Here is a 24,682-nt window from a genome sequence, read left to right on the forward strand (position 1 = left end):
ACCTCACACTGGTCAGAATAGCCATCATCAAAAATCTACAAACAAATGCTAGGGAGGGTGTGGAGAAAAGGGAACCCTCTTGCACTGTTGGTGGGAATGTAAATTGATACAGCCACTATGGAGAACAGTATGGAGGTTCCTTAACAAACTAAAAATAGAACTACCATATGACCCAGCAATCCCATTACTGGGCATATACCTTGAGAAAACCATAATTCAAAGAGTCAGGTACCACAATATTCATTGCAGCTCTATTTACAATAGCCAGGACATGGAAGCAACCTAAGTGTCCATTGACAGATGAATGGATAAAGATGTGGCACATATATACAATGGAATATTACTCAGCCATAAAAAGAAACGAAACTGAGTTATTTGTAGTGAGGTGGATGGACCTAGAGTCTGTCACACAGAGTGAAGTAAGTCAGAAAGAGAAAAACAAATACCGTATGCTAACGCATATATATGGAATCTAAAAAAAAAAAAAATAGTTCTGAAGAACCTAAGGGCAGGACAGGAATAAAGACCCTGAGGTAGAGAATGGATGTGAGGACACAGGGAGGGAGAAGGGTAAACTGGGACGAAGTGAGAGAGAGGCATGGACATATATATACTACCAAATGTAAAATAGGTAACTAGTGGGAAGCAGCTGCATAGCACAGGGAGATCAGCTCAGTGCTTTGTGTCCACCTAGAGGGGTGGGATAGGGAGGGGGGGAGGGAGACGCAAGAGGGAGGAGATATGGGGATATATGTATACATATAGCTGATTCACTTTGTTATACGGCAGCAACTAACACAACATTGTAAAGCAATTATACTCCAATAAAGATGTTTAAAAAAAGAACACGTATCCCTCTAGGACTAAGTGGAATCTTTCCCTCGGTTACTAAACAAAACAAATGCTTCCCAGAATCCTCCAGACTCCTCGTGGCTGGATGATTACTACAGATTACACAATCCCCAATGTACAAAATAGCCCTGGGACCCAAACCCCGAAAAAAATCACGAAATTCCCTTACGTTAAAGGTGATTCCTTCTGTCATCAGCTAACTAATCAGTTTTCATTTCAGGTGCAATTTATAAGATTTTTATCCTTACCCAACTGCAAATTCGAAAATTGGCATAAAACCGAAAATAAAACCAGCAAGAGTCTTCTGTATCCACCAGACAACTTAGTCTTTTTTTAAGAAAATCACCATGACTGAACTCCAATAAGTTTTCATTTTTTTAATTTTCAAAATTTTTATTTTTTATTCAAGTGCAGATAATTACAAAACAAGCATTTGTGTACTTATTGCCAAGAATTAACAAATATTAACTTTTCCATTTTCATTTCAGATATTTCATAAGAAATTAAACACTGTAGATAAGGTTGAGGTCTGCATTTTCTTCTGCTTCATTTCCCTCCCTCCACATAGACAACTTCCATTATAAATTTTATGGTAATCATTCAAAGCCATTTTTTATTTTTATCATGTTTAAATATGTGTATAGATACATACATTTAGTGCTGTTTTGGGGTATTTTAATTTACATAAACTTATAGCACTAATGTTCTCCAAGTCACTTTTCTCATTCAACATTACTTTTTGATGATCTGTGTTTTAACTGTTCTATAGTATTTCCTTGAATATATACAATATATAATATAGACTTTTCTCATTTCCCTACTGATGAACATTTGGATTGTTTCAACTTTTGACTGTTATATAAAATATATCCTTCTATGAGTTATCCTTGTGCATATATGCAAGAATGTCTTTAAGATATATGCTGGATCATGCAGTAGGAGTACTGCTATTTGCCAAATTATACCAGTTTACACTCTTGTTAGCAGTGATGAATTCTCACCAACACTAGATGTAGTCAGACTTTTATTTTTTGCCTGTGAAGGGTGTGACTATAATTTACATTTAAATTAAATGTAAATTAAAGAGGTGGTGCATCTTTTCATGTTCATTAAACCTTATTTCCTCTTCTGTGAATTGCCCATTCTTCTCTTTTATAAAATTTCCTATTGGATTTTCTTTCTCTCAATGATGTGTACACCTTTAGATAGTCTATTCATTTAACCCGTACGTATATAGCAAATACCTTCTCTTAGGTTGACACTTGTCTTTGTTTATGGGGTTTTTGTCCTCTAGGTTTTAATTTTAACATAGTCAAATTTATCAAACTTTTGTTAATGATCTCTGCTATTTGTATATTGCATAAGAAATCCTTCCCTCTACTGAGGGAAGTTTTCATAGTTTTATAGTTTCATTTTACACATCCTTTTCTTTAAAAAAATTTTTTTTTAAATTCAGTTATTGCTGGGGTATAGTAACACTATTGACTTTTATAGAGCAATTTTGTATTCAAAAACCTTATTGAATTATGTAATTCTAATATTTTGTCTGTAAATCCTCTAGAATTTTCTGTGTAGACTTACTGTGTGCAAACACTAACATTTAAAAATCTATTTTACTTAACATCATCATTTAAAAAATTAATATTTAATATGGAAAATTTCAAACAAACGAGATAAGAATCTGTCTCTTGCAGGAATTCCCTGGTGGTCCAGTGGTTAGGACTCTGCCCTTTCAGGGCTGAGCACTTTCACTGCCTCACTGCTGGTGTCCGGGTTCAATCCCTGGTTAGGCAACTAAGATCCTGCCGTGCGGCGCAGCCAAAAAAAAAGAGAATTTTTTATTTGTCCTGTATAATTTCTCACTTTGTGATTCTGCTGATTGTGATATCTAGGGGCTTGATTGGTTTTGTTTTTTTGTTTCCTCATTTGTTTTTGCAAAATTTTTTTCTGGAAACTTTTTTTTAAATACAAGGAAACATTTTCAATTATCATTAAGAAATGTGCTGTTTGTAGTTTTTTTTTTTTTATATGCACATTGTTTAAGGAAGCTTCCTTCCATTCTAGTTACCTTTTTTTTTTTGTCATAAATGTTGAATGTTATCAAATACTTTTTCTTTCATTTATTCATTTGCTTTCAACTTAAACCCTTGGCAGAGAAATAAAATTTGAAAGAATGTTATGTCTAGATCCATACCTAGGACTTTACTCTGGCATCTGGTAATGTCTCTTCCCACAGGTTAAGAATCCATGATGCCAAAGTGATGTGCTCAGCCACGACACATGGTCCCTTTCTAGACACACTTCTGACAACCAACTAGCCCAAATAGCTCCAAGCCTTGCTCAGGCCTCTGACAGAACTGTGCCAATAGTGTATGCCAGGAGTGTAGACAGAGCTTAGAAATGTGAGGTGGGGAGTCCACATATACGTATACACCAGGGTCCGCGTGAACAAATCCAGGGGTGGGAAAAGGGGGGCAGTCTGTAGGTCAGGGGCCAACTCTCACTGCATTGCCATATTTTGTCATGAAACTCCATGAAGTCAGAGAATTCTAAATTCAAACCTTGTCTTCCAGGTCATTATGAAGATATATTTGTCAAGAGAAAAAAACATTTTATTTAATAGTTTGGTAGCTTTATTTATAACTTTTAAGAGAAATAGAATGTAGGCCTCAATTTGTACCCTGCAAATGTTGGTGGGATGCCTGACTAGTGAATTTATAGCTTAGTTAAAAACTGCATTTCATCAGTACTATTAGATTTTACAATCTGATTGACATTTTTAGTATGACATCTTTAAGACAAATACCACCCTGAACAGTGAACCCAAATATTAGAATATAGAGGTTAAAACCTCAGATTTTGGAGTAAGCCAAATCTTGCTTCTAATCTAGGTTCATTTGCTATGTAACTTTGAAGAAGTGACTTAATCTTTCTGAGCCTCAATTTCACCTGTAAAATGGGAATAATAGGATCTATCTCACGGCTGTTTTGAGGATTAAATCAAATACACATAAAGTGTTTAGGATAGTGACTGGCACGTAAGTGCTCAATAAACTGCAGCTATTTTAAGGGAAAGGTTTTTTTTCTTAAGAATGCTAATTTTAAAAAAATGTTTATTTGGCTGCGTCGGGTCTTAGGTGCAGCACGCAGGATCTTCATTGCAGCAAGCAGGATTCTCTCTAGTTGTGGCACACAGGCTCTAGAGCGCATGAGTTCAGTAGTTGTGGCACGCGGGCTCCGGAGCCTGAGGGCTTTGTTGCTCCGTGGCACGTGGGATCTTAGTTCCCCAATCAGAGATTGAACCCACATCCCCTGCATTGGAAGGTGGACTCTTAACCACCGGACCACCAGGGAAGTCCCTTTAAGGGAAAATGTTGACTGCTACTAGCTAGGCACTATACAAAGTTCTTTATCTGCAGTGTATCACAAAAATCCTTGTAATAACCCAGATACTACTGTTATCTCCATTTTATGTAAAAAGAAATTAAAGCTAATGCAAATGATCTTTCAACAACCCTGTCAGGACAGCAGAACATATATTAATCCCATTTTGTGAAGATGAGAAATGACTCCCAATTTTCAAAAGACCTGCTCACTTCCAGGAAGATGGTGATCAGTAGAGCCAGAATTATTAGAGCCACTCTCTGACTTCTACTTCAGTACTGTTTTCACTGTACCACACTGCCTCTGAAGGTTAATATTGCTATTTTCAACAAATGTGTAAATTCAAATGTTTTACATTGATATCCCTAAATATTAAAAAGAAAGGATTCCTTTTTTGTTATTTTGAGAACAAAGGCATAATGGATTTACCCCACTCCCAAAATAAAACATTAAAAGACTTTAAATCTGAAAATCTTGTTAGTGGATGTTTCACAAAACTTCAAAATTTACATAAAGAAAAGTCAAGTATCCCCAAATCATTCCTCCTTGGCAAATACCAATTATCTTTCAAAAAAGATACTATTTTGTCAATGTCTCCTGGCTAGAATATAAATTACAAGGCAGAGGTTTTATCTAGTTTGTTCAATGTATCACCTAGAATCATGTACATAAAAGGTGCTTAGTAAATATTTACTGAATTAACAATTATAAATTCAAATAAAATCTATGTAATTTTCTCTGTGATAGATGCCACAGTGTTATGGATAGGTATTAGCTTGAACCATATACAAAACTACTGCTACTCAATTACTTTTCACCTACAAAGAGGCAATTTCATATGGTTCAACCTAATTGTTTTTAAAAAGCTTTCTGGAGTATAACATTACAAAGTAAAGAAGTAAACAGATATTGTGAAAGCTAAGACAGAAATGGAGAAATTTTTTCTCCTAAGAAAAATTTATTATACGAAAGCTGCCAAAGGCTTCAGGTCCTATGCTGAGATATTCTCAAGAATCATCTATAACACTCCCACACTTTTAAAGAGGATCATGATTCACATTTAAAATAACTCCCTTTGTGGTGTTTATGCACATATACACTTACATGTGTAAATATGAAAAACGTATTAAGAACATGGACTATATTTCTCTTTATTAGCTAATTCTGATTTCATGTAAATGTTCAAGTATCTAATTAGGTATAATTCTAACTATTATCAATGAGTAAAATAAATTCCAGTCTCCAGAGATCACATTAAAAAGCTAATCTGGACATATTACCTTTTCCAATACTCAACACATCGGGCTAAAAAAGGTGATTGAAATGTAGTTACTCCACATTTAATTTTCTTCATCATTAGAAATATACCTAACATTAATACATTTCTTTAAGTAGATTACTTCAAAAAGTATCATAGGAAAACCACATTTTAGTCAGTGTTTTACTGATGTCCTTTTCTTCTACATTTCCAAGAAAAACCCAGACTAATGTAGCTTTACCAATGTCCCTTAAAAGAGAGAAAGAGAAATGTCAAAATATGTCCAAACAAATCTGCTTTACATTTCTAGAAATAAAAGAATGTCACTTAAACATGAGTTTCTAATTTTTATACACAATTTTGTCCATCTAGACCTTAAGATTACATAACTAACATTCCAAAAATCACAACTTTTAAATATATATGAAATAAAGAAAGTATCTGGGTTATAGAAGATCTTAATATCAAATAAAGTGTAATTTACATGATTAAAAAGTTTTGATTTCCATTCTACTTAAATAGTGTAAGAAGCTGACAAAGTATAGTTTCTAAGTCACATCAAGTGATTTTTATCTTCTCATATTTCAAATGAAATGTTAATGGCCTAAAAACTAAACAATCTGCCATGAATGACAACAAGCAAGGGTAGCACATATCATCAGCAAGTTATCAAATGTCGCAAGTTTATATTTTTCTTGTTTGTGATCCCCAAACTGGCAGCATTTTCATTTCATCCACTCTGTTCTTATGTATTTGAAAAGCAGGTGTTATCCATCTACCACATGAGCACTGTTCACCATACCAGTTGAAAGAACCCAACTTGGCATTGCATTTGGGGCAAAGAAGCTGAAATAAAATAAATGTGTTACTTCATTCATTCACTTTTATACAAAACAAATAATTATCTTTGGTAATATATGATATAAAAACAGGTAAGACATGGCTCATACCTTCAAGGAGTTGACCTAATCAGTGAGATGTAATGGCAATTTACTGTAATAGATAGTAGACTACAATAATTGTGTAAGAAGTATGTTGTACTCTAGGAGTTTAGAGGAGGAATAGATTAATTCCAGCATTAAGGGAGAAAGGTGAAGGTTGAGATGTGAAACAGAAGGTTTTGTGACTGTTCTGTGACTGTGGCACATGTGTTGACTTTTAAATCATCGACGAGCTATATAGAAAGTCTGGGCATAAAACTCAGGAACTAGAATTGATTACATAAATATCTTAAATTTTAGTTTGACAAAATATACCACATTCCTCAAAACAACTAAACATAGTTACTATATGATCCAGTAATTCCACTTCTAGGTATATACCCAAAAGAGATAAAAGCAGGGACTCAAACAGATATTTGTATACCCATGTTCATAGCAGCATTATTCACAATACCCAAAGGGAAGAAGCAACCCAAATGTCCATGGATAGATGAACGGATAAACAAAATGTGGTAGCCTATACATAAAATGGAATACTATTCAGCACTAAAAAGGAAGGAACCTCTGATACATGCTATAACATGGATGAACCTTGAGGACATTAGGCCAAGTGCAATAAGCCAGTCACAAAAGGACAAATATATGTGTAATTCCACTTTATGAGGTACCTGGAGTAGTCAAATTCATAAAGACAGAAAGTAGAATGGTGGTTGCCAGGGCCTGGCGGGGGTGGTATGGGGAATTAGTGTTTAATGGGTATGGCATTTCAGTTGGGGAAGATGGTGGTGACGGTTGCACAATGTGAATGTTCTCAATGTTACTGAATTATACACTTAAAAATAGTTAAAATGGTAAATTTATGTTATGAATATTTTACCACAATTTAAAAAACCCACATTCACAATATATGTATGTCATTTATGCTGTATACCTTCAACTTATACAGTGCTGCATGTCAATTATATCTCAAAAAACTGAAGAAAAAAATGTATCACAAAGCTGAGATAAGCAACAGACTGGAGAAAATATCTGCAATATACTACACGAAACTCTAGACTATATAAAGAACTCCTAAAAATCCATTAGAAAAAGACAAAACTCACAGAAAAATGGGCCAAGGACATGAAGGAAATTTACTGTAAAAGAAAATATAAATGGCTCATAAGTATATAAAGATGTTGGTCTCAGTAGTAGTCATGGAGATTCAAATTAAAACATTTTAGGATTAACATTTTTCATCTCACAGACTGACAGATTGACAAAACCTTACCAATTTTACAATATCCATTATGTCAAGGGTATGGGGAAATGAGTACATGCATTCAACATTAGTGAAAGGCAAATTTGTATGGGCATTGTTAATGTCAGCCCAGACTATCAGTAATATTTAAAATATACACACTCCTCAAGCCAGGAATTCCACTTTTAGGTATATATTCTATAAGAAAATTCAAATAAGTGTACAAAGAAGTATGCATAAATGTGATCTAGACTATTTCACAAAAACGCCTTTATCTTGTGTGTTTTCCAGGTTAAATAAAAGCAGCAAGGGAATTCCCTGGCAGTCCAGTGGTTAAGACTCCACACTGCCACTGCCGAGGGCCCAGGTTCAATCCCTGGTTGGGGAACTAGGATCCCACAAGCTGCAAGGCACGCCCAAAAAAACAATAAACAAAAGCAGCAAGGCAAAAGCACAAGCCACAAAAGAAAAAAACAGATAAAGTGGACTTCAACAAATAATATCATCAAGAATGGGAAGTGACTGCTGTACAAGGTATATTTGGTAGCGATAAAAATGGTGATAGTTGCAAAAACCTCTGTGAATATACTAAAAACCACTGAATTGTACACCTTCAATGGGTAAATTATATGGTAAGTGAATTATACCTCAATAAAGCAGCATTATGTGAAACCATGGGTTTGAATATAGGGTACCTCTTTCTAGGCAAGACACTAACTAATGCAAACTAAGTTTCCTCACATATAAAATGTGAATATATATGTGCTCGATTTTATAAAGTTATTGTATTCTTCAAATGAAATAATACAGTGAAAAGGTTTCATAAATACTCACCATACAAACTTATACAAACTTTAAACATCATTATATCTTAGATTTAGAATATCTTTAGATTAATATCATGTAAACCTAAAGAATTGTGGCTGTCACAGGATGCTCATATGAGCTGCATTCTTTAGAATTAACAGGAAACGAAAAAGAATCTCATAACAAACATACAAAACTGAAAGATCAAGAAAACAAATACACGGAGCCAAAAGAGAAAATAAGGAAGATTAAGAAGAAATTTAAAATCTGATTTTAAAATCCTTGATTTGCCCTACTTCTTACAAAGTTCAAGTTTTGTTAAATATATTCTAATTAGTTTGTTAGTCTTAATTTGAAAAAATACAAACAATAGCCTTAAAAGGAATTAATTAACTTAGACCAACAGCTTTCCACCAAAAGTGGTTCACTATTTTACGTCAGCTGGTTTTTATTTGACTAATTTATCTTTGATAAAGTCTTGTCTACATTAGAAAGATATTAAACTTTAGAAAGAAAGCAGTTAAGATGGAGTAAAATGCTAGTTAAAATATGGTTTAAAATGAAAGGAACAAAATATAGATGACATAAAACCGTAGAAAGTAAAATGTGTTCTCACCTGTCCATCCATCACTCCCAACAAAGTGGATTCCATCCACTGCACAGGTTCAATGAAATAAGATGTACATTGAGCCTGACTCCCTGTAGTAAGCATGAGGGATGGTGTCATTCTCTTGTGGGCAAAGGCTATAGGACCACTTCCTTCATTATGATCCAAAATGCTAGAACTTCGAAATAAAGATCGCCTGCAACCCCCAAACAAACAAAAACATTAATGACTTGCAAAAGGATGAAAAAATAGATTAAATGTGCAGTATTTCTTAGGGGGCAAATTAATATAACATTGATTATGCTACTTTAATTTTCAATAACCTCAAGTAACCACATTACTTTTACTTTTAAGAATTCATATTCTTCTTGAAACCAGATTTGAATATGAAATTTCTGTATTATTCAATTAAACAAATTCCTCCTACAAGATTTTAAGAAACTGAAACTTTCAGTATTTTTCAGCTATTTCAGCTATTCTGAGACAAAATAAAATCTCCAGAGGATACAAAATATTTTACCTGCATTTTCTACATTTGTAGAGAACCCCATCTTTCAGTCCTTGTGTAATGGCGGATGGGTCAACAGCAAAGAGTTCTTGAGGTAAGTTCTGCAATTCTACATGACACAAAATGTATCCATTTGTCAAAATCAACTCTGCATTTTCAGACAAAATTCAGCTAATGTCAAATTGAGGCAAGCAGTGCTAACTTCAGAAATTTAAAAAAAAAAAAATTGTCCATTGTTGAGAAATCAGGATGAGGTAGGAGGGCACAGCGATCAAGCCCTTGGGTTCCAGGCACAGATTGCCTGAGTTCAAATTCAAGCCAGCCACTTACAAACCTTGTGACCCTGAACAAGCTATTTCTTGCTAAACCATGGTTTCAAAAGGAAATAAAAGTACCTATCTCAAGGGATTGCTGGAAAAAGAGATAATGCACCTGAAACATTTGGTGTCAGAGTAAAACAGCATCTGGAAAGGACTGAACACATACTACCAATTATTACTCACCTGGATACTTCTCTGTAACCTTTTGTAAACGATACTGTTTATAAACTGCACTAGAGGTATCTACTTCACATCCCATTGCCTGGTATAATTTCAGTTGCCACTCAAACCCCTCATTCATCCTGCAAGGACAAACAAACATAGAGTTAATTTTTCTTTAAATAAATAAAATCACATCACAAAAGCAGAATTATTACTACGACAAAAAACTCACTTAGCCTCTGGTTTGATAGTCTTAAGGTTTTCATAGGCTTTTTCAAAGGTAAGTTGGTCAGTCTTCATCATAAAAGCAGTCATTACAGCCACACTTCGACTGACCCCTGCGTGACTGAAAAAGAAACCTTTAAAATATCAAATAGCAACAATTAAAAAACCCAAAAAAACCCAGCCCCCCATTAACGGTAAAGTTCAGTTCCACTTCTTGTTTGCTTCTTCTACTCAAATAAACCTTTTGCCTCTGAATTACCATGGCTGTACAAAAGAATTATTCCCTTATTTCCTTATTCATTTTGAATTCTGAACCATATGAAGGTATTACGTATTCAAAAATAATTACACTAATTTTTTTTAACATTTTATAATGGCTTCAGAAAAAATCTAAACTCCTTTGCTGGCTTAAGGGCCCTGGAGATCTGATCCCAGACTTCTTTCCCTTTTATCACTACCTTATGTCCTTTATGTAATATTTAGAACAAATGCTGGCAGTAAAAGTGCTGGCTCAATAAATGTAAACTATCGTTATTACACTCTTTTTGCCATTGCTATCACCTACGCCATCTTTCCCCTAGGAATGGCTTAGGGATCCTTTACGTCCTAACCAATTTTTCTCTCCCCAAACTTCCCCTACATCAGCCACCACGCCTCAAACAAAAGCAATGAAAATAATCTCCTCTTCCTCTGAAGTTTGAATAACCTTAACCTTTGTTAATCTCTTACTACACACCTCGCATTCTAGTCTGCATTACAATAATCTGGGTATGTGTCTTGCTTCTCGTGAACAGATTTAAACTCTGTAGGTGCAGGGACTTTGTCATTTACCTGAAGATTCCTCCTACCTCCGAAACAAAACTCAGCGGCTGCAGAATGAACCAACACAAACTGAATGAATGAAAGCCTGCACGCCATCAGGGGCCCGCCTCCTGCCCGATCCTCTCTCAGACACAAGCCTGTGCGAGAGGGAGGAAGAGGAGGTTCTAGTGGCTGACAGCCCCTTCGTCCTCTTCTGGGGCCTGGGAGAAGGGTGAGGGGGGCAGGCTGGAAGCGTGGCGGGGTTGCTCTCCCCACGGACCCGGCCACTCACCAATGCACCAGCACCGCGCGGCCCTCGGCGCGGGCCTGGCCGAGGAAGGCCACGCACCGGTCCAGGTGGCTAAGCAGGTCGGTCTCGGGTTTGTCCAGCGCTGGCACGAAGAGACTCCGCAGACCCTCGACCCCAGCCCCCGTGTTGAAGTCGGGCTCCTCCGAGTCCACCGTCAGCACGGCCGTGATGCCCGCCTCCCTCAGGTGGTCCGGCTCCGCGACTGCCGCAGCTCCACCCAGGAACAGCCCCGGCCGCACCTCCAGCATGTGCTCAGCGGAGCTGGCCCGGGTCCGGCTGCCGGTCGTTCGCTCGCAGCCATGGCTCCCGTACTGAGGCTCCAACATGGCGGCGCCCGGAGGCCGGACTGCGGAGGGCCCTACCATCGAGTAGGGGGTCGGCTAGAACGTCCTTCATCTAGGACCAGCCGGCCTGAGTTGCGCCGCCGCTCCCTCGGGGGACCACGTCGACCGCGGGAATGTGGATTTACTGGGGGAAGGTGACGTAACTGCGGCTGGGGCGGAACTAAACCTCGTTGAGAACCACTTCTGGACCCTTGTCTCTACCCGGCCACCCGGCTACTTGGTGGGAGAGGATAAACAAACGCTAATACAGGGCTTCTCAGGCTCTTAGTGTTGAGATTTTCTGGATTTTCTGCAGGAGCAGAAAATGGACTCAAACTGAAATGATGGTCCCATCAACTGAATCAGCAGCATAATTTTATGCATTTGAAATAAAACATTTTTTCAATGCTTCAGAAGCCATTTGTTTGTAGTTCTTCTCTTGTGACTATTTTTCCTTTTTTTTTTCTTTTTGTCCCGTTTTTTATTGGTATGTGAATCCTTTTCTTGTTGATGTATACTGTTCTATATATTTGAAGATATTAATCCCATGGTTTTGTGTGTCAGTGCCCTCCAGCCAAAGACCACCAAGAATCCACCTGTAGTTAAGTAAATTGGGTTTATTACTCAACCATGAACTGGAGAATTTTGGGAAATCTAAGTAAGAGAGTGTTAGGAAGATCCTATTACAGGATTTGAGCTTGTATTAGATGAGTTTGGGCTAAGGGTCTAAGGAACTAAGCCTCTAAAGAAGCAGGACTTTGCTCTGGATTGGATGCTGTCAGGAAGTGGGGGTGATTCTATGACTGGGTATCTTAATAAATCTTACCTAAGGGAGGGAAGGCTAGAGAGACACTAAAGCTGTAATTGATCAAGAAGTAGCAGTCAGTCATGGTACTGGCATAAAGACCGAAACATGGACCAATGGAACAGAATAGAGAGCCCAGAAATAAACCGTCACATGGATGCTCAAATGATCTTCAGCAAGGGTACCAACACCACACAATGGTCTGGGCAACAACTTTTTGGTTATGACACCAAAAGCAATAAGTGGGACTATGTCAGACTAAAAAACTTCTGCATAGCAAAGGAAGCAATCAACAAAGTAAAAAGCAATCAAACCTCTGTAGAATGGGAGAAAATACTTGCAAACCATAGATCGCATAAGGGGTTAATATTCAAAATATATAAGGGACTCACACAACTCAACTGCAAAAAAAAAAAAAAAATGTGCAGAAGAACTGAATAGAGACTTCTTCCCAAAGAATACATACAAATGGCCCACAGGTACATGAAAAGATCCTCAGTATTACTTATCAGCAGGGAAATATCAAAACAAATCAAAACCATGGTGAGATATCACCCCACACTTGTTGGTATGGCAATTTTTAAAAAGACAAGAGATAACATGTTGGTGAGAATGTGGAGAAAAGGGAACCCTTGTGCACTATTGGTGGTAATAAATTGGTATAGCCACTATGGAAACAGTATGGAGATTCCCAAAAAAGTTAAAAAATAGAACTACCGTATAATCCAGCAATCCCGTTTCTGGATATATGTCTAAAGGAAATGAAATCAGAATCTTAAAGAGATATCTGTACCCTCATGTTATTCACAACAGCCAAGATATGGAAATGACCTAAATGTCCACCTGTGGATGAATGGTAAAGATGTGATTTATATATCACATCTAAGTATTATTCAGCCATGAGAAAGTAGGAAATCCTGCCATTTGTGACAACATGGATGGAACTTGAGGGCATTACGCTGAGTGAAATAAGTTGGAGAGAGGAAGACAAATACTGTATGATATCACTTATATGTGGTATCTAAAAAAACTGAACTCATAGAAACAGAATAGAATGGTGGTTGCCAGGTGCTGGGGGGAGGGAGAATTGAAGAGTTGTTGTTCAATGGGTATAGAGTTTCCGTTTTGCAAGATGAAAAAGTTCTCTAGATCTGATACACAAAAAATGTAAATACAGTTAACACCACTGAGTTATACACTTAAAAATGATTAAAAGGGTAATTGTATGTATTTTTTCATCATAATTTTTTTTTAAGTAGCAGTTAGTCATTTGAGCTAAAATAGAGGTATGTTTGGCATTTTGAAGTTGGACAATGTTCATGTTTTATCTGTGTTCAGACATGATTACGGTGGTCTTGTTTTTGTTTTAAGGGCATAAAAAGATTTATTACTCACATAATGAGGCTTTCTGGAGATAGCAGGGTGACTCACAATTAGGTCCAAAAATGAATTGAGAAAGCAGAGACAGAAAACTGGCTTGGGGTTTTTATTGCTGTTAGAGTACGGGCCCAGAGTGAGGATTCCCACGTGGGCAGGGAATTTCATGGTGGTCTTGTTTTTGTCTTTCTTCATCATGAGCTCAGTGTTGCCTTGTCTGGGGTTGATGTCCTGTGAAATTGTTTGTATTCAGCAGGAGGGGTAAAACACCTAACTGTGAGTGCCCGGCCAGCTGTAGCAACACTAAGGAAGATCTACCTCATAGTTCCAGGCCAGTTCCTGGATGCCAGGGCCTGCTTTTGTCTTTCTCATATATAACTTTATAATTTTCAGAGAGATTGAGATTCGGGGCAGGGACACTTGAGCCCCATCCAAGTCAGATGGAGGAATCAGCAAATGCTTCTGCTTGGGAACACTTAAGTGGGCAGCCTGCAGGGATAGAGGAAGAATGCTATTTTCCCTTACTCCCACCACAAGCTGTGAACCTCTTCAGGGTAAGGACTTGGCTTTTTCATCTTTGTATCCCCCACAGAATTTGGGCTAATGGTGCTGGTTACTCCATCTTTTGAATGTTAGAAATGGAAGGGAAAGGAGTACCAGAAGAGACACTACTTCCCTCTCAATGCCATTTCCTTCCCCATCCCAAAGGGTTTACCTCAAGGGCTCACTTAGTGTTTTTGCCTGGAGAGTCATGTTAGCGGTCTTCTGAGCCCTCAGTTGAATCAACTCAACCTTTCTCACTTTACAATCCTGGAAACGTCTATGTGTCGGGCACTACAGTAGATGCTGAGGCTACAAAATGAATAAGAGTCTTTGCCCTCGAGGAACTTAGAGAAAAGCTGGAGTAAAAGATAAGTAAATAGCCCAATTATTGTTCTGATAGAAGTAAGGGCAGATTACTAAGGATTACTAAGGTAGAATGTGGGAGCTGGGCATCTAACCCTAATGGAAAGGGAGTAATCAAGGATAGCTTTCCAGAGGAAGTGATGCTTGATCTGGGTCTTGCAAGATGAATGGAAATTTGTCAGGCAGAAAGGAGGGAGGTGAGGCACTTGCTTAATTCTCCCAGCACATTCCAAAGAGAAGTCTGTCTTCAGGAGGACTGCCCTTGACCAGCTCCTGGGAGACGATCTCTGAGCCCCCAGAATAACCTGACTGATAAAAGTGTTTTTGAATGCCTGAAGCCCTGGGCCATGGTGTATCAGTTTGACATCTGGGAGGCTGGAGATTGAGTAGTTACGCTCAGTCATGCAGGAGCTGCATGCCTATGTGACTGGCCCCCAATAAAACCCCTGGATACCAAGTTTGGGTGAGCTTCCTGTTTGGCCATACTTCAAGTGTATTGTCACACATCATCACTGGGAGAAAGAAGCAAGTGCCTCTGTGACTCCACTAGGACAGGGTAACTGGAAGCTTGCACCTGGCTTCTCTTGGACTTCACCCATGTACCTTTTCTCTTTGCTGATCTGAATCTGTATTCTTTCACTGGAATAAGCCATAACTTTGTATAATTGCTCTTCTGAGTTCTGCAAATCCTTCCAGTGACTCAGCAAGCCTGAAGGAGCCTGGTGACCCCTGACACAGCATCCATTGTCTAGTATAGTGAAAAACTAGAAACATCTAAATAAATGCAAGTAATGGAGTGGTTTAAGAGTTGTTTTATCCATTCAATAAAATACTAGGCAACTATTTAAAAAGATAACAAAGGAAGTGGTTGATGCTAGCTATATTATAAAATTTTTTAAGATGGTTTACAAATAGAAAGCATGTCTGAGCATATATATGTCTATATATATATGTATGTATGTATATGTATATATACATATAAACTGTTAACAGTGGTTATTTCTGGGAGCTGGCATGAGGAGACTTACATGATAGGCTTTATACACTTCTTTCTATATAGTTTTAATCTTTTTTCAACAGGTATTATTAAAATTATTCACTGTTAACAATCATAGATATTGACATTCTGGAAAAATGGGGGGGAAAAAGAATTTTAAGGGTTAATTTCCTGGACATTTTATTAAGATATCCTAATCATTCCCTCAGCTTTATTAGTTTTCTGTTGGAAATGAGCTTTTCTTCCTCAACTCCCTAAAATGAATATAAGTTCCTTCAAGGATGGGAGTAAGAGACCCTTCTGAATTGTTGTTGAATACCCACAAAGCCCGGCTCAGTGAATATCTGTATCAGGGGGAATAATAACGCCTCAATTCCTGAGGCTGAAGTGTATTTACCAGCTTCTGTATTTTTACTCCTAGCCACTAGTTGGCACCATGTGCCCTTTGGCAAGATACATTTTCTGTACCTCCCTTGAAACAGGGGAAAATGAATATGTCAACGTGCAGAAAAGCAGGATGTTAAGCCCAGGGAAGGAAATTCGTCTTTAGAGGGGCGGCTGGGTTGCTTCCTGTCAAGGAGAAGAGAAGAGGCTCTATGTCCTAGCACTGGTAGGCGCACGTGTGCACGCACACACACATGCACGATGTATCAGTTCATTTTATTATGAGCAAGCCTACGTCATTGATAAGCATGAATTAGGCAAAAATTCTAAGAGACAGTCTAGTATGGTGTGGCTTGCATTTTAAGAAGACACCCACCCATTCTATGTAACGTGGCCTAATCAAACGAGAATACACATCACCCAGCCTTCCCGTTCTTTGGTTTTCTTCTAGAGCACAGTCACAAGTATGATTCATCAGTTTCATCTTTAAAAATATTTGCTGTTAGTGCGTATCTGTGCTGAGCAATGAGCAGGGAAACTTCCCCTCTTCTGCCCCATTGCCTCCCTATCATGGTCCAAAGACAAGTTCCTCTTTCTATCTTCAGCATGTTGCCTGGGCCCTCCTACACCCAATGAATTATCAGTAAATGTTTGCCAATTACGTTCTTAATGGGACTTAAGATCTAGGACAGTTATGAAGATACACATGAAATGTACTTTAAGATCCCCAAATCAAAATGTTGAAGAAAAATATAAATGGGTGATAACAACATAATTCTATTACTTTTTCTGTGTTCATGAGTAGAAGGTGTATACTTACAAAGTGATGAGTTCAGATTTGGTACTGTCTTTGAGGGGCACAGTCTGAAGCCAGAGAAAACCCAAGTCTGAATCCCAAACTGCTTCTGACCCTATTACCTACCAATATGTGATTGTATGCCTGTAGAAAGTTATATGATTTCTTTAAGCCTCAGTTTCTTCACCTGCAAAATAAGAGTAATTATAGCCATATTACAGAGCTCTAACAAGAATTATCTTATCAACATGTGTTATTAGTGGGAGAAAGAAATCCCAAGCTGAACCATTGCATCAGAAGCAGCTCGGAGAGGATTCCAGGCAGGAGAGGCTGAGCTGTGGTGAGGGAGAAATGGCTGCAGATGGCTTGTCTTGAGGAAGCTGTTGAGCAGAGATAAATTGCTGAGCGTGATCAGTCCAGGAATTCAATGGTCATGAGATTTAGCAGAAAGTGGATCCTAACTACCCATCCAGCTACAACCACACCCTGAAGTCCACTTATTAATGTAGAGTCTGTGTCTTGGTAAAGATGTGTCCTCCTTCCCTAGAAGGGCATCTATTGTCAAGATTCTGAGGGAGTAATTTCAGCTCCACAAACCCTGGGACCAGAGATGACTGAATAGAGTAGAAGCCCCCTCGTTATGTAAGGACAACTTGGTCAACTGATCCAACAACTCCTCCTGCCTTATTCCCAACTGCGTCCCCCACCCACCCCCAGTATTTACAAACTCATCACATTGTAGGATTATCCATATGAGAAATACTGGGGCAGGAACTGGCTGGTGATATCTGGGTCGTGCTCTCAGTTCCTTTTTTGACTCAAGGAGAAAGTGGTAAACAAAGAGTCAGATGAGTAGAGCAAAGGAGACCACAGATGTTCCCTGTTGTGTGTCAGAGGTTTGCTGGGTTACATTTTGCAGAACTCCTCTCCCTCCATTCTTCCCCAGACAAACAAAATACAGAAAATGGCCACAGTTGCCCCTTCCCAATGCCACAACCTTTGGAGCTCTCTTGCAGTCTAAATGTAGTCAAGTGTGTTGTAATGGAAGGAGCTCTGGACTTGTATGCACAAGTCCTAGACTTAAGTTTTGGTTCCATCATGTATTAATTATATAACGTGGCCAAGCCAGTTAAGCCCTCTGAATTTCAGTGGCCCCACCCCAAAAAGGCAAAGCTAATAATGCCTGCTCTAACATTCCCTAAATGATTTTAAACTATAAATATCGGAAATCCTATAAACTTTTGGTCAGTCCACAGAATATTTCTAAATCCTTTAAAATGTTGTTCCTTGCCCCTCCTTACTACCAAATATACTCTGCTGCTGCTTCTAAGGGTGTTTCATATCCACTGTCTCATATTTTTCAAGATGTATTTCTTTGCCCACGGCTACCAATAATTGCTCAAAACCAGCCATGAGAACTGAAAACAGAGATAGGCCATTTATAAACGTTCAAGCTGGCAGGACAAAACTGCCCAAATAAAGAGAAAAAAACTAGATTTGGATGTTCAATAAAAGCATTTTTATATGGTCCCAAAGTGGGGATGCAGCATGGAATAAGATGAAGCCCTTAGACTCAAGTTTCCACTCTGCAGACAGGGGTGCGAGTACCCAAATCATGTGTTAAACTGACAGTACAAACAAAATGCTTGGGGGCTCAGACAGGAAAAAAAAAAATAGTAACTTATTTTGGCTGGAGGAAACTGGGAAAAATTCTCTGGGAAGGTGGCATTTGAGTTGGGTCTTTCCCACAGGTGAAGGAGAGAGAGATGAGGGAGAAAGGGCTGGAAAGGTGGTGGAAAGACAGGGATCAGTGAGGGGGAGGGCACAGGGATATGAGGGCTAAGACACTTGAGAATGTTTCATTAAGTATATGCCCAATATGTCTGAAAATGAACGATTTGTTTTGAGACTTCACAAGCGATCCTGGGACATGTGTTCAGTCTCACCAGCCATGTCCAGTCCTAATAGCAGCCACGCAGAGTTGTAGCCCTTGTGGAGGGAAGGGCCTACTACATGTCCTGCACAGGCCTCACCTTTCCACAGCCCCTTTCACGGAGGGTCTCAGAATCCCTTAGTGGGGTCACTAAATGGAAAATGGATAGTGGGGTATTAAGTGGATGAGCCCCATCTGCTTCTATACCTTTAGGCTGTCAAACCATTACTGGTTGCCTCTAATCCAAAATGATGCAGGTTAATGCAGGAATGTCTTGTAAGTACTTATAAAAAGAAGCAGCTATATTAGCTCTAATATTATCAACTATAGAAAGCATGGTGACTCTAGTTAAAAATACTGTTTGAAAGTTGCTAATAGAGTAGATCTTAAAAGTTCTCATCACCAAAAATAAATTGTGTAACTGTGTATGGTGAAGGATTTTAACTAGACTTATTGTGATGATCATTTTGCAACATATGCAAATATTGAATCATTACTTACAGACCTGAAACTAGTGTAATGTTATATGTCAATGATCTTACCTCAACTGAAGAAGGAAAGGAGGGAGAGGGGAAAGGGAAGAAGAAGAGGAAGTGGGGGGGGGGGGTTGTGAAGGGGGAGGTGTGAGGAGGTGGAGGAGAAGAGAAGCATCCACTAGGGGCCAGCATGAGCTTACCAAGGATATTCTTGCCCTGATAGCCTGTTCTTTTTCTGACAATGACTAGACAGGCAGATTAGGGGAAATGCTCACCCACTGAATCCGTACTTCTCCAGTCTTTTAGACAGATCTCCCTGTAGATAAGGGTGAGATATATAGACTGGATATTAGAGCAATTGAATAGGTTGGTAATTGGTTAAACAATTGTACCCAAAGAGAGAAAAATGGATCCATGGCAATCATGAGAGAAATTTCTAGTGAGATAGAGCCATCATCTAAATTTCTTTAATCTGTTTGATTCTACTTTTTTTTTTTTATAGTGATTTGGATTACGGTGCAGAAGACATGCTTACTAATCTGCATGTGTTACAGCTGAGAGGGAGTACATTGGGATCCAAAATTGTCTTATTAAGCTAACAAAGACAAAATTCAAAAAAGATAAATATAAGATTCTGTACTTCGGTCCCCCAAATGAACTACATAAATATAAATTGGGGGTCGAAGAGGTATGCCTTAGATGAAAACAGTGCCTTGGGTGGGTTTGCAAGCAATAAGCTTAATGAGGCTGGACAATTCACTTGCCTCCTGGGAGAGTGGTTATTCTTTAGGTTACACTGAACTCCTTGTCAAAAGACCTGAGCTCTATTTCTACCCCCACCGCTAACAAGTCATTTAGTCTCTGCGTCTCCATCTCCTGATCGCTAAAATTAACAAGTTGGACTAAATCTCTAGGTCCTTTACAGCAGTAAAAGCCTAGGTAGGACTCACCCCTTTATTGTCTGTGGAGGTGGGGTGAACATCCACTTCATTACCTTCTCAAGTGCCTTTCTGAACTGCAGAGCCTGGAAAGCTAAAAGGGACTGAGACTCCCTTGCAGCTAGGTACAGGGTGTAACTTAGGTCTGGCCACTCAGAAACCCTTGGACAACATATGGAAGGTGAAAGTGAGGCAGAGGCTATACTTGTGCAGCTTCCGGAACCAGTTTGAGGAAGCTGTTGGTTTTTTCTGCAGTAGCAATAGCAGCGATCCCAGTGTCCAGGCACTAGCTCTGTGGTGCTGAGATGAGAGGCAGGACCCTGAGCATCCATTTCTTGGACTATAGCAGACAGGATATGTTGAAAGCACAATTCATGGCGTGATCAAAATGCACCTTTTTTTTTTTTTAACATCTCTATTGGAGTATAATTGCTTTACAGTGTTGTGTTAGTTTCTGCTTTATAACAAAGTGAATCAGCTATACATATACATATATCCCCATATCCCCTCCCTCTTGCGTCTCCCTCCCACCCTCCCTATCCCACCCATCTAGGTGGTCACAAAGCGAGCTTATCTCCCTGTGCTATGTGGCTGCTTCCCACTAGCTATCTATTTTACATTTGGTAGTGTATATATGTCAATGCCACTCTCTCACTTCATCCCAGCTTCCCCTCCCCACCTCCCCGTGTCCTCAAGACCATTCTCTACATCTGCATCTTTATTCCTTTCCTGTCCCTAGGTTCTTCAGAACCATTTGTTTAAAAATTCCGTATATATGTGTTAGCATACGGTATTTGTTTTTCTCTTTCTGACTTACTTCATTCTGTATGACAGACTCTAGGTCCATCCATCTCTCTACAAATAACTCAATTTCATTTCTTTTTATGGCTGAGTAATATTCCATTGTATATATGTGCCACATCTTCTTTATCTATTCATCTGTCGATGGACACTTAGGTTGTTTCCATGTCCTGGCTATTGTAAATAGTGCTGAAATGAACATTGAAAATGCACCTTTTTTAAAAAAAATTTTTTGGCCTTGCCACATGACATCTCATTTCCCTGACCAGGGATTGAACCTGGGCCCCCTGCAGTGGAAGTTCTAACCACTGGACCACCAGAGAATTCCCCCAAATGCAGCTTTTTTAATCTTCTCTAATCCATTTAAAATTCATTCAGTGGGGTAATCCTCTGCTCCCCTTGCTTCTCAAAGTGTGACCCAAGATGCCAGCACTGGCATCAATTGGGAACTTGTTAGAAATGCAGATTCTCAGGCCCCACCCCAGACCCACTGAATCACGATCTGCATTTGCAGAAGAGCCCGGGGTGATTCATGTGCACATTAAATTTTGAGCCAATCCCTGCTTTCTGTGCTTCTCTTGATAATGGATAGTCTTTTAACAACTTTAGGTCACAAGCATAGTTTCAATTTATGAATTAGAGTGCCCAGTCCTAGATGTTAATCAGACCTTCAATCTTAATTCAGAGTTAACTCTTTGTCCTCCTACTTACTCAGTTTAGCTCCTGACTTGGGAAAGGAGCTTGACTGGTTTCTCTCTCTCTCTCTTTCTCTCTCCATACCTCCTCCCTTTCTCCTTAGCGTCTGTTTCCTTTTCACCTCACCTAGGCCAAAGTAGGAGAGAATAGAGAAGGGAGGGAGGATAGATAAGGAAGTAGAAAGTTCTTTGGCTGGGCAAATAACTTCCTGCTCTCTCAGCTTGGAGGTGATTGGCCAATTCTTTCTCCCATGGGCACTTCTGCGGACTTTTTAGAGGTGTTTGTTTGGGGGGACTGCTCTCCTCTATTCAAGGCAGATGCATCTTTCTTCCAGGAGTGCACTTGCACCTCTTTCCTCAACCCCTAAGAATCTAGATTCACCTCCAGCTTTTTGGTGCTTTTTTCAACCCCTCCTTATTGTACGGGAACCCATGCCAGCTCTCTGTCTTTCATGGACTATGGAAATACATACACACGTGGCTTTGTCCCAGCAACTTCTGTAGTGCAGAATCCCAAAACAGGCTCTTCCATCCTACAGCCACAATTCACCTGAGCTTTCTCAGGGGTGAGTCAGGCTTAGTTCCCTGTGTCTCCCTACTGTGGGCAACACATTTCAGACCTCTCTGGGTGAGTCCATGGGCATCTCCCTTATTAGGCTTGATGAGGAGAGGGTAAGCTTTCCAAAACTCCCCACTGTGAGTAAGAATTGTGATGGAGACTATTCACATGGCAAAGAAACCTTCACAGACCTTCTCTCTTCTCCATACTCTGACCCCTTTTTATCTCCTTGATGTGATTTCAGAGTCCAAAAGTCAGGGAACAGATCCTTAACCATTTCCTTTGTAAATTCTGGGTGTGATGATCCGGCTTCAGAATTCCATGTCTCTTGTATCATGAAATATCACTTTTGATATCCTGTCACAAGTGCAATTGCTTAATTGTAAAAAATAAAAATAAAATTCTGCCTTCCTGCCTCATTCTCCCTGGACACACCCACCTGAGAAACGGCATTCTGTTGTCGGTCCCACATTTTAAACCAAATCTAGAGAAATTGGAGATGTGCTCAGAAAAGCCAGGATGGGGACTTCCTGGTAGCACAGTGGTTGGGAATCCGCCCGCCAATGCATGGGACACGGGTTAGAGCCCTGGTCCGGGAAGATCCCACATGCCGCGGAGCAACTAAGCCCGGGCGCCACAACTACTGAGCCTGCGCTCTAGAGCCCGCAAGCCACAACTACTGAAGCCCGAGTGCCTAGAGCCCGTGCTCTGCAACAAGAGAAGCCACCGCAATGAGAAGCCCGTGCACCGCAACGAAGAGTAGCCCCCACTCTCCACAACTAGAGAAAGCCCGCGCAGCAACGAAGACCCAACGCAGCCAAAAATAAATAAATAAATTAAAAAAGAAAAAAAAAAAAGAACTCTGAATATTATAAAAGAAAGAAAGAAAGAAAGAAAAGCCAGGATGCAGAAGGAACTCAAAATTAGGAACAGTTGAAAACACTGAAACAAAGTCTATCTTTAAGAAAACTAAGCATAACCTAAGCAGTGTCTTTAAACATCTAAAGTCCTGACAATAGGACCAGGAATTAGATCTGCTCTGTGTAACCCTAGGAGGCACAGTGAGTACAAGCTATAACAAAATCATTTTGCTCATTATCCATAGGAAGAATTTTCTAATTACCAGAGCTATCCTGAGATAGAGTGGGCTGTCCTTGGGAGGTAATAAGGACCACATCCTCACAAAAAGTCAAGCGTGGCCACATGGCAGGAGAAGTTTAGAAGGTCTCAATAAGTGGTTTCTTGGTTGAACTAAACAGGCTTTAAACTCCTTTCAGATTTTTGAGAACCTCCACTTCAACTCAAAAGAAGTCCACCTTTAGTCTCAGGCTACATGTAGTGTCATATGTAACTTTTTTTCTAGACATTTTAAAATTTGCTTTCCTAGATTTGCTTTTAGGGTGCATTTTGTATTTTATTAATTCTAAGAAATAATTTTTTTCAAATTACATTTAGCATCTTTGAAACCACGATGCATCTTATAATTGTTGTCTTGTCATAGTTTTCATTGCTTAAACAAGCATGAACATTAAAGTACTGGCATCAAAATTTAAGAATGGGTGTGATTGGAGGACAGAGAGGAATGCCTGCTTCAGGACAGTGAAATTACTGTGTATGATGCTGTAATGACAAATACATGCCATATATTTGTCCAAACCCATAGATTGTACACTAAGAATGAACCATAATGTAATTTATAGACTTTAGGTGATGATAATGTATCCTAATGTAGGTGTATCAATTGTAGCAAATGTACCACTGTGGGGAAGAATGTAGGTAGTAAGGGAGGTTGTACATATGTAGGAACAGGGAGTATATGGGAACTCTCTATATTTTCTGCTCAATTTTGCTGTGAATCTAAAACTCCTCTTACAAAATAATGTTTAAGTAAAGAAAATAAGCCCGATATTTTGGAATTGGGACTTCCTTAAGGAACTTTGTGATATATAGGGAAGGTGTAAGGAGCAGAATACAATGAACTAAAGATCAAATGTAAAAAAAAAAAAAAGGCAAGAGACAACAAGTGTTGGCAAGGATGTGGAGAAAAGGGAACACTTGTGCACTGTTTTTGGGAATGTAAATTAGTGCAGCCACTATGGAAAACAGTACGGTGGTTCCTCAAAAATTTAAAAATAAAACTACCGTATGATCTAGCAATTCCACTTCTGGGTCTTTATCTGAAAAATGAAAACGAAAACACTAACTCAAAAAATATCTGCACCTCCATGTTCATTGCAGCATTATTTACAAAAGTCAAGATTTGGAATAACCATATGT

General features: G+C 39.0%; 1 protein-coding gene across 5 annotated transcripts; it reads right to left on the bottom strand.

Moving 5' to 3' along the window:
* Window positions 1–3,578: 3,578 nt before the first annotated feature.
* On the bottom strand, window positions 3,579–14,153 carry DUSP12 (dual specificity phosphatase 12). 5 transcript variants are annotated; one of them, XM_082406561.1, is made up of 7 exons: window positions 11,398–11,526; window positions 11,153–11,263; window positions 10,312–10,425; window positions 10,101–10,219; window positions 9,610–9,706; window positions 9,099–9,285; window positions 3,579–6,340 (listed from the first exon to the last, which is right to left on the bottom strand). In XM_082406561.1, exons 3-7 carry the CDS (start codon window positions 10,392–10,394, stop codon window positions 6,179–6,181), a joined length of 648 nt encoding a protein of 215 aa, XP_082262687.1. In that variant the 5' UTR covers window positions 10,395–10,425; window positions 11,153–11,263; window positions 11,398–11,526; the 3' UTR covers window positions 3,579–6,178. The 5 variants fall into 5 exon arrangements, with proteins under 5 accessions (XP_082262687.1, XP_082262686.1, XP_082262684.1 ...); XM_082406560.1 differs by having other exon boundaries at window positions 11,136–11,263; XM_082406559.1 differs by lacking the exon at window positions 11,153–11,263 and adding an exon at window positions 7,539–7,571 and having other exon boundaries at window positions 6,260–6,340; window positions 11,398–13,899.
* Between the last annotated feature and the right edge of the window lie 10,529 nt (window positions 14,154–24,682).

This window comes from Balaenoptera borealis (genome assembly GCF_965194805.1).
Source record: "Balaenoptera borealis genome assembly, chromosome: 1".
NCBI lineage: Eukaryota > Metazoa > Chordata > Mammalia > Artiodactyla > Balaenopteridae > Balaenoptera > Balaenoptera borealis.

Excerpts from the sequence above, each read along its gene's own strand:
- DUSP12 (XM_082406558.1), bottom strand. The coding sequence starts at position 11,780 with ATGGTAGGGCCCTCCGCAGTCCGGCCTCCGGGCGCCGCCATGTTGGAG. Across the intron at positions 10,426-11,397 it reads CGCGCGGTGCTGGTGCATTG|TCACGCAGGGGTCAGTCGAA; the intron begins GTGAGTGGCCGG and ends TTTCTTTTTCAG. Across the intron at positions 10,220-10,311 it reads ACTATCAAACCAGAGGCTAA|GATGAATGAGGGGTTTGAGT; the intron begins GTGAGTTTTTTG and ends TTGTCCTTGCAG.